Source organism: Typopeltis vanoorti, chromosome 2 (assembly GCF_054136105.1).
Source record: "Typopeltis vanoorti isolate ZY-2024b chromosome 2, IOZ_Tvanoo_1.0, whole genome shotgun sequence".
In the NCBI taxonomy this organism is placed as follows: domain Eukaryota; kingdom Metazoa; phylum Arthropoda; class Arachnida; order Uropygi; family Thelyphonidae; genus Typopeltis; species Typopeltis vanoorti.
In genome coordinates this window covers 155081095-155092220 of record NC_143550.1, presented here as the reverse complement: position 1 = coordinate 155092220, position 11126 = coordinate 155081095, and the positions used below count along the sequence as shown (strand labels likewise).

General features: G+C 36.8%; 1 protein-coding gene across 1 annotated transcript in view; it reads left to right on the top strand.

Moving 5' to 3' along the window:
* The first annotated feature begins 9806 nt into the window (after nt 1-9806).
* Nucleotides 9807-11126, top strand: part of LOC150109550 (uncharacterized) — a 37025-nt gene continuing 35705 nt past the window's right edge. The window contains exon 1 of the mRNA XM_090408953.1: nt 9807-9905. Within this exon, the coding sequence (XP_090265079.1) occupies nt 9863-9905 (43 nt within the window). The 5' untranslated portion in view covers nt 9807-9862. The remainder of the gene's footprint in view (nt 9906-11126) is intronic.

Sequence of the window (11126 nt, the reverse complement as noted above, 5' to 3'; positions counted from 1 at the left end):
TTCTTCTTGTGGATCTCTAGCTTAATAAGGCTGCACATCCATTTTACACCCAACTTATTTACTCTTCGAACACTAGGGATACATTCAGATACCACCTCATTCAATCACATTTTCAAAGATTCCCATGCATAGCTGACATTTTTCCCATTCAGTAACTGATACCATGGGACCAAAGATAATATTATTCTAAGTTGATCATAATTTCCAGCTTTGTAATTCAGCATGTAGCCTGATTTAATCGGAGTTTCAATACAATTAGATACTTCCCAAGAACGAACAGCATGATCACTGTCACCAATTGGTGGTAAAATAGCTATATTCTTGCCAGAAATTCCTTCTGACGCTAAGAGCAAATCCAGCATTCTTTGACCTCGAGTTCCTTCTTTCACATGCTGCTTGAGAAAGTTATCCCACAACAAAACAATAAATTCCTGTTCTTTCTGATCATGAGATTTCTCTTCTACCCAATCAATGCTTTGAAAATTAAAGTCACCCATGATGATCATTCGCTTGGTACCCATAAGGCTAAATTGGCGATGCATTTCTTCGTCCTCTACAACTGAGCTGCCAGATCTGTAGCAACACCCCACCATATATTTCATTCTGTTAACCTCCACTCCACACCAGATAGACTCAAACTCGTCGCTACATGGGACATTGTTACCATCATTGTTTTTCTTGTTTCTCTATCCTAACTGGACTTAAGTCATCTGATATCATTAGTAGCACTCCTCCTCTACCTCTCCTATCTCTTCTGTTATTCCTAAAAATAGTATATCCGTCACACTCGATCCCACTTACCATATCTGATTCTGATAGCCAGGTTTCACTAATGCCAACAGTCTTAGGCCACATCGTATTCAATAAAGCAACAAACTCAACCCCTTTGTTTCTAGTGCTCCTAGCATTTGTGTATAGACATAATAAATTACGAACTAGCCTATTCTTATAATTAGATATGCGATGTATTTGGTCTTGTTCTAGAATTTTCACTTTTCCCTCCCCAGGCATACTTAAAAGGTCTGAACCCAAAGCATATTTTTTCACTCCTACGCCACATATATAACCATCTTCAAAGGCATTTATATATTTATCACGTTTGTATCCCATAGCTGAACTTTCACACACATTTTCTCCATTCCTCCCTTGACTCTCTGCATTAAGTCTCATACCAAGAAGTAATTTCTCCAGGCTTCTGATTCCAAAGGAATTCAAGTGCAGGCCAGCATTCTTATACAAATCTTTTCTGCCATCAAACACACCTCACACGTCTAAAAACTTACATCCATATCTTCTACATAACCTGCGCGTAAAATCATTTGCTACATCGCCCTTCTTCTTAATATCGGAACTATGAGAGAGTAAAAATTGTAATCCTACAATTTTTACTCTCTCATATTTCTTTCTCGCTTCTTCCAACATACTATGTTCATACTTCTTTCATACTATGTTTGTCACCACTTAAATTATTAGTACTTCCCAGCACTACCATTTCTTTTACATTTCTTTTTTGGTTTTCAATTACGTTTGTCATATTTTTAATTTTCACCTCTCGGGAAACTAAAAGTGATGACTCCCTCGGCAAGCGCGAATTTTAAAATTGAGTCCTCACCATACCATATTACCTCTTTTTTCTTAGATATTAACTGACTCACCTTGTTGTTATTAATATTTTGATTACCAATTTCAGTATTTTTCTGCCTGTTCTTGTTCTCATTCTTTTTCTTATCCTGTCGAAGTTTAAACAATCGTTTTTCCACGTTTTCCAATTCCCTGGTGGTGGATTTCCAGATAATTTCTTTTAACCGAGGTATTTCTAATGGCAGCGTATCCTCAGATAAGTTATTATCATCACTGCAGCAGCGTTTTTGTTCAGGACAAACGGTCTCCTCTCGTCAGTAGCAACTTTAGCTTTAGTCACTGCCTTGTTACGACGAATTTTTGGCGCTATTTTTAAGAGTACTAAAAACTAATAATTTTTCTGAAATTATGTCAAAAACACTTTAGTACAATAATTACACTAATAAAACTACAATAATATACTAAAATAAACAATTTAATATAAGGAAACACTTAATAAATCATCAAAAATCACAAATCTTTCAGGAGCTCTCTAATACGTCTTTTCACCTGCTAGCCTCGACACCCAAATAATAGATTGCCTTAGTCAATCCTGAGTGCTGTGTCTGTTCTATTGAAAGTTTGGGTCTTCAGCAATGTCTTAGGACTCCATGGAAGTATATGTTACTGGGGTAAGGGTGGATATATATATATATCCATCCACAGTCTTGCTATAAATACTGTTCAACTTCTGCATCCCTTCCTCCATGATGTCCACAAAATTGTGCAAGTCCTATTCCATTAGTAGCACTGTCGCAACCAACATTTGTGTGTTTATCAGTAGAAAGAGGTCTAGCTGTATGGGTTAACGTGCAGCGGGAGGATTATGAGAACTACGTAGCTGTAATACCACTTCACAACGTCAGAATGCAGCCATTTCAACATGCTAAAAACACTCAGGATCAGTAAGATGTTTGTGTATTGGACTGTTAACTATTATACTGATACAGAAGACATATCTGACTGCCAAAGAACAAGTTGACCAGAGTTCGTTAGGATGCAACAGCTTGTGAGAGCTATGAAGGCACACCTTCACCATAATCCTTGAGAATGCAGATGTTGCAGGCGATAAATGCTTCACAGATAACTATGTCACGTCTACTAACAGATGACCTGGGGGTAAGAGCCTATCAGCATTCTTCTGGACACTTCCTGACACTACAACTTATGAGGTAGAGGATGATAAAATGAAAGGCATTTCTCTAGTGGTATGCAAACAAAAGACACAGAAATCCTCTTCACAGATGAGAAGTTTTTCACCATTTAAGATTCATTTAACTGCCAAAACGATTGGTTATATTCCATTCTCTGGATGGTTGCACAAGCACATGTATACCACCCAGGATTCTGAGAGGTCATCATTTCACATCAGTGATGTGATCCAAGTTGCATTTCTGCAAGAAAGGGGATCAAAAACTCTGCTAGGACACCATGCTGGAACTTGTGGTATGTCCCCTGAACAACACCTTGTTTCACAGTAAGCAGTAGACCTTCAGTAGGATTCAATCCCTGCACACAAGGTAAGGACCTTGTGTGGAGGCAAATGTGCCCAACCACATATCATCATCTGATTGGCCATTTCTAAGTCCCTGTATGAATCTGTTAGACTTCAAATTGTGGTCGGAGCTTGAAAGAAGAGTCGCCTGCAAGAATAACACCCCAGCATTGCCAGCCTGAAGGCAGATTTGGAGCAAGCAGTGGTAATATTTCAATTGGATGTTGTGTGTGTGTGCCTCCATTGATATATGGTCTCACAAACTTCAGGCATGCATGAAGGCAAAAGTGAGGAATGTTTTGAACATTCCTCACGTTTTATTTATCAACTTCTTTATTTATTCTCTTTATTTATCAACTTCCCTCTTAAAGATATTCTATAATTAATCTAATCTCAGTTTCTTTCTGATATCAGAGACCTATTTCAGTTCATCACAGAACTCTGACTACTTCATTTGGCTTGGAAAAATGTATAAGCACTCTGAGGAGTTCCTTATCCTCAAACTATAGGCTTCACTTTTCTTGAGTCTTTCTTACATTATGCCTGCATGCAAGTATCAATTATAAGTGTATTTTTCCTCTAATGCTTCTAATTTTAATTTGACAAGGCACTGGAAATAAATTAAAAGTTTTTTTTTTTACTGGAAATAAATTAAAAGTTTTTTTTTTTTTTTTTTTTGCACTTATTGTTATATTTTACTTATTATTCGTATAATAATTACTTATAATTAATTTATAATATAATAGCTAGTAGTCATTAAATTACTTATAATTCATATAATACCTACCAGCCTTCATGGTTCTGTGAATAGCATTAGTGAGATCTCACTACATGCTTGGATGTTTGCACAAGTCTTTAGATTTATTGAATTGTCCTGAAATGCCTTAAAATCTCTTGTTTTATCTCCAGGGCAGGGTGCCCAGATTATGCAGCCTGCGCAATATCAATAAAATGTTCAAACTTTGATAGGTAGTAATCATATACAGTAATCTATCATTTATCCTACCTTCAAAACAATGATCTTTCAATTAACTGATCCTTGCATGTCAAATTACTTCTGGTAGAGCACCATTTAATTGACTTTAATTATCCAATTTTCAATTATCAGAACTTGCTGTTCTGATATATACACATTGACTTCTGTGTCCAGAAATGCCAACACAAGTCCTTCCAGTTCAGTGTTGCGAAGTGTAAGGTTTTACAATTCACAAAGCAGATGTGCACTAGCAAAGGTTGGTTAATCGGCAGAGCCTCTGCTACTAATGGCTCATGCAAAAAATTAAGCAAGTTTGAATGCTGTTAGTAGTTGGAAGGGGTTCGATTGTTCAGTGCTGTTGGCACACTCTCCCTCAGTGAGTCTTCGGACTCCCTAGAGGTGTCACATAATAATAATAATAATAATAATAAAATACTGTTACAACTTCTGCACAACCCTGCGCTGCCCACAGAATTGCATGATCCCAATTCCATTAGTGGTGCTGTGTGCAACTAACAATCACATGTTTATCAGTAGAGAGAGAGTTGTCTAGCAGTACAGGCTTGACATGCAGTGGAGAGATTATGGGAGCCATATAGTTGTAAGAGTACTTCACAAGGTTGGAATGCAGCCACCTATTATTTTCAACACTTGGAATCAGTAGGATGTTCGTGTATTGGACTATTAACTGTTATAGTGATACAGAAGACATATCTGACTGCCAGTGAACAGGCCGACCACACTACGTTAAGATGCAACAGCTTGTGATGGCTGTGAAGGCACGCCTCTGCCGTAATCCTGTGAGAATGCAGATGCTGCAAGAGATGAATGTTTCACAGATAACAATGTCATGTGTAAAACAAGATAAAGAGAAATTATGTACGGAGACTCAATAATCAGGGGAGTACTTAACAAAAGTATGACAAAATCGTGCTTGCCAGGAGCAAAAATACACGATGTTAGCCATGCCATCTGGATGCAAAAAGGTAAGTCAAAGGAAATGATTGTCTTGGTTGGTACAAATGATTTGATAAGCAAGAAGTAGTCTATGAGGGAGAATGTAAAAGAGTTGTTAGAAGAGGCAAAACTGAAGAGCGAGAAAGTGAAGCTTGTAAGTCTCCTACCACAGTATGATAGAGGTGAACTGAGGAGGAGAGTGACCAGCATGACAAGGAAGGCAAATTCAGATTATGAGAAGAATGTAGCCAAGCAGGCCAAAGGATATCCCAGAGTTCTTTCATTATATGACAAGTAAAAGGAAGGACTACAGAAGATTAACCTTAATGAGTGATGATGATGGTCACGACGAGACAGAAGCAGATAAAATAGTTGAGTTACTGAGTAACTACTTTGCAAGCATATGTATTCCTAGTGAGGTTACTGCTTTAACCTATGTGACAGACACTGATGTGGGAACAGAGGTGGATGAATTGAAGATTCTTAGAATATTTCAGAATTTCAATGTCAATACAGCTGTGGGATTAGATGGGATATCAGCTAGGGTTTTGCAAGAATGTGCAAGGCAATGCCTTTGACTACACTGCTTATTTTAAGTCTCAGCTCTGCTAGAGTTCCAAGGGAATGGAAAGAGGGCAAAATTATTCCTTTGCATAAGGGAGATTCTAAGACTACAGTAGACCAACAGTGGGCAAAATGCAGCTTGTGAGCCGCATGCGGCTTACGAGACAATGTTGGTTTCCACTGCCATTTTTTCTAAACTTTTATATTAATAATCTATAGTAGTATAGTATGTACCAATATTTTATTTTGTAAATGCTTTAAAGATAAGTAAAAAAACAGTTTTGATAAAAAGTGTTTTGACATTCGATGGCCTGTGTCGCTCCCACCAAAATTAGTTCCAAAAGTGACTACTATGATCGCTGCATTGCCCACCGCCTCCATTGCAGAAAATAATATTTTCTGTGGCTCTTATTACTGAAGAACTTGCCCACCCCTGTTATAGACTAATCACAGTATCTCGGGCATGGTGGTAAAAATATTATTAAAAATTGGTAAAAAAAGAGAATTCAAGAATTGGTAGATAAAAATATGATACTGTATGAGGGTCAATATGGCTTTGTGAAGGGTCAGTCATGCTTTAGTAATTTACTAACTTTTTATAATAGAGTAACAGCTGAGTTGGGTAGAGGAAATGGTTACATAATGATTTTGGAAAGACATTTGACAGAATACCTGTTACACAAATTAGAACAAATGGGGATGAATATGACACTGGTTAAGTGGATAAGAGAGTGTGTTGGACAGATATCAAAAAGTGGTGTATATGGAGGGGCAAAAACAGGTGACTAGTGGTGTGCCACAAGGTTCAGTTCTGGGACCATTGCTGTTTAATTTGTACATAAATGATATAGGAAATAACCTGAAAGGAAATATTCAGTTGTTTGCTAATGATGCAAAATTAGGTAGAATAATAGTTAATCAAGTTAATGCAGTGAGCTTGCAGGACGATTTAAATAGGCTGTCAGTATGGGCAAAGGTTAATGGTTGTCATGAAATGCAAAGTTATGCATTTTGAGATAAATTGATTACAAGCTATGTATCACATTGATGGCACTGTACTCCAGGAAATATATGAAGCTAGAGATTAAGGGATGGTGGTAGACAGAGAGTTGAAGATTAGAGGACATATTGCTAAGGTAGCCCGTAAGATTACTTGGCTAGTAAAGAACGCATTAACAAGTAGAGATAAGGAAGTTGTAATTCCTCTTTATAAGGCTTTGATATGCCCACATTTGGATTAATGTGCTCAAGTCTGGTGCCCTGGATTTCTTGGGGATGAGGAAGCAGTGGAGATTATTCAGTGGCAAGTTATCAAGATGAAGATGGTGAATGGCCTGTGGAATGTTCCCTGTGAGGATAGATTGAAGGTGTGTGGATTGCAGAAGTTGGTTGATAGGAGAAAAAGAGGAGGATGTGATAGAAACATTTAAGTTGCTTAAAAGATTTTATAGGATAGATGCAGGAGAAATATTTCAGCACTTGACTAGAAGGACCAGAACAAGGGGTCATCCCTGGATATTGAACAAAGGTGTGGTCAGTAGAGATGTGAAGACTACATTTTTTTGCTTGGAGAGTGGTGAATGAGTGGAATGGATTGCCAGAGTCAGTTGTGAGTGCTTTTTCTGTTAATGGGTTCAAGGAGAGGTATGGTAGATTGTATGGATAGATTGGGTCTCCCACAATGAGTCTTTAGACTCCATGGAGGTGCCCGTATAATAATAATAGTGTGTACTAACAGATGACCTGGGGGTGAGAGACTGTCATAATTCTACTGGACACTTTCTAACACCACAAATTATGAGACAGAGATTAATAAAATCAAATGGCAGTATGCAGTATTCTCTAGTAGTATGCAAACAACAGACACAGAGATACTCTCTTCACACATGAGAATCATTGAAGAGTTGTTTAATGGCAAAAATGATAAACGGGTATATGGCTCAGATGGTTACCCGGTATGCGCCATTGCATCCAGGATTCAGAAAGGTTATCACCCTGTATCAGTGATGGTTTGGTGGTGGTGGGGGGGGGATGATGTATATCAGGGGGATGTGAAGTCATAAGTTTCTTTATATGTGTTGCCCCAGTCCTGAAAATAGTTCATATGCAAACTTGTTTTCTTACACTTGGATAAAGGATTAAATCAAGTATATAATTTCTTAGTATCTTTAATTTATAGGGGATATCCAAGTTGCATTTCTGTGAGAAAGGGATCAAAACCTTTATCAAAGTGCATCAAGATATCATGCTGGAACCTGTGGTACATCCCCTGAACACTCTCTTGTTTCATGGTAGGCAGTGGACCTTCCAACAGAGGTTAGAGGCGAATGTGCCCAACCACATATCACCATCTGATTGTCTGACTGTAAGTCCCGATCCGAATCTGTTGGACTTTAAATTGTGGTCAAAGCTTGAGAGAGTAGCTTGCAAGAAATGACACCTCAGCATTGCCAACTTGAAAGGCAGATTTGAGGTGAGCAGTGACAGCATTACTGTTATATGTTGTGCATGCTGCCATCAATATGTGGCCTCACAGATTTCCAGCATGCATGAAATCGAAAAGGGGACATTTCAACTTAGTACTTCTACCTTAGTTCTGCAAAGGTATTTTTCACTATCCTGAGATGTGTGTTTTTCTGCTTTTATATTGCCTAATATGTAGTTATATGTATCAAGCTACACTGTTATGTTAATGTTACGTTATGCATGTGGTTTGTATGTGCTTAAAGCTGTAAATGATTTACTGATAGATTACAGGTTTATGTGTTGTTCAAGTTATAACAGTATTTATGGCTAGACTAGGTAGGATGCAGAATATTCAGTTGGTAGTGATTATATTATTCAGTTGGTAGTGATTATATTATTCAGTTGGTAGGGATATCTTAGAGGATATGAGGGATTTTCTGATAGGATACATTCCTAAAATTGTGAGGAGAGCACAGAGTTTTATGGTAATGATGCAGAGGATACAGACATATTGAAGTAAGGATATTATCATTTTATTGTATAATGCTTTCAACTGGCTACATTTACATTATTATGAACAAATTTGGTCATCTGGTTTTCAGTGGAATATATTTGGTTTATTTACCCAATTTATGATATTTCTGCCTTAGTTCTGCAAAGGTATTTTTCACTATCCTGAGATGTCTGTTTTTCTACTTTTATATTGCTCTATATGTAGTTACATGTATCAAGTTGTGATACTAGTTGTTAGATCTGTCTACAAGTCATTCTTAATAACTAGTGCTACCAGTACTAGTTGCTATTAAGGTTGACTTAAAAAAAAGAGAGAGAGAGAGCTTTAAGTTAGAAAAGTTAAATTATAGACATTAATACTAATAGTATTAGTGATACTATTATTTACCTTTTTGTTTTCAGTTAATGATTTACTTTGTAAAGTAACATTGAATACCCAAAATATCTTATAGGTAACTTGTGATTAACACGTTCTCTGCCACGCTACTTTGGCATGGTCTGTTCCCCTACGCCGAGCAGTTTTACTTCTTCAAGGTCAGTACGATAATCTCGTTACCGGAGGTAAACGTCCTAAGGGTATACTCGTAGTTGGCTTGTACAGAGCATATACGGTCTATGAGAATACACAGTTTTGATGCTAGCCCCACAAGCCAAGCATTTTCACTTCTTCAAGGTCACTACAATAATCTCGTTCCCGGCGGTAAGCGTCATACGAGTATACTCGTAGCTGGCTTGTGAAGCAGGTTTACACACTACGAGTATACTCGTAGTTGGCAGCGAACGTGTTAATAAATTCCATATAATCTAATAAAAGTTTATTATTGTTTTATAATGACATGAAAAACACTGGCATGTACAAGAACAAACTCAAATAACACATGTGCTACGGCATAACCATTTATATTTGTACTGAAAGTACTTGTCTTTTAATAAAATTATTATAATGACAAATTATTTTTCTTTCTGGAGTCAGATTCATCGTGGATACTAATTTTTCTGGTTTAGCAGCAATAGCTGTTTTATTTTTAACAACCAGATATATCAATGGCATGCTGCTGTAGAAAGTTCTTACAGGTACACTCAGAAAGTTGAAAGAATGGAAAACCTAAACATTTAAAGATGTTCACAAGTTGTGGAAAGTGTTGAGCATGCTGCTTACATTTTATCTGACCTCTTGAGTTGAAATTTGGAGGAAAAAAAAAGAAGCTGTTTTTCTCTTCTTCCCTACTTGCTGGTATTTTGTCATCATTGAAAGGTATCCGTATGTCAGAATGCTGTATCACAGTATGAAGAAATCTCATACAGTTAAGTTTGGTATGTTATTCTTTATAAACTAATAATAAATATAACTAAGTAACTAACCTTCATTAAAAATTCCAATGATCATATCTTATTCAAGTAGAATGAATACTTACATTTTCAATGGAAATCAATCCCAAGTTTTATATAAATAATCTGATCTCCTAGGTTTATTCACTTTTGCAACAACCGTCTTTGTATTTCCTGAAAATTAAATTTATATAAATTCTGTTCCATTACGAGTTTGTCTGACATGCTTGATCTCATTTAACCATAGTTTTAACATTTTTAAATAGTATTAGTTAAAAAAAGAACTCAATAAGTATTTCCATTAGCAGGGAATCTAGAGGACACAGCAGTATTATACACAGTTTTGAAACACCAAGTGGAGAATTAAATTAGTTTTAAATCCCAGCATCCATGAAAGCACATCTCTGACATTTAAAAAGAATAATAAAAATAAAGAAATAAATAAGACACCAAGAACAGGCAATAAGGATATATGAACATGGGATTTTTGAAGTTTATAGAGTTTACTGGTGATACTTTTCTCATCTGGAAGATGCAGAATAGAGGGAAGTTGGGTTGTTACATTACCTAAATACATATTCATTTTGATTATATAAACTAAAGTGTGTATGTGTGTGTGTGTGTAATCAGGTATATTTTGAAGTTTCAGATGTCGCAGAATTAGATGTATATGGATTTGAGGAAAATGCATACCATTTTCTGACACTGCAGCATATTAACACGTTCGCTGCCATGCTCCTCGGGGCATAGTTTGTTACCACACGCCAATCACTTTCACTTTCTCAAGGTCAGTACAAGTAATCTCATAGCCAGTGGTAATCGACATATGAGTATATTCGTAGTTGGCTTGTGAGGCTCATATACCAACTACGAATATACACACATTCGCTGGTATGCTCCACACGCCAAGCATTTTCACTTCTTCAAGGTCAGTACAAGTAATCTCGTTGCCGGCAGTAATCGACATACGAGTATATTCGTAGTTGGCTTGTGAGGCACATATACCAACTACGAGTATCCTCGTAGTTGGCAGTGAACATGTTAATGACAACTTTACTCTCTGTGAAGAAGATACACTATGGCTTTAAGGATCAGCAATTTATATATACACAAATCTCTGAGAGTTGGGCATAGATATGGTAAAGAGGAACATGAGGAGTATATTATTATTATTATTATTATTCAGGCCTCCAAGGAGTCAAAAGA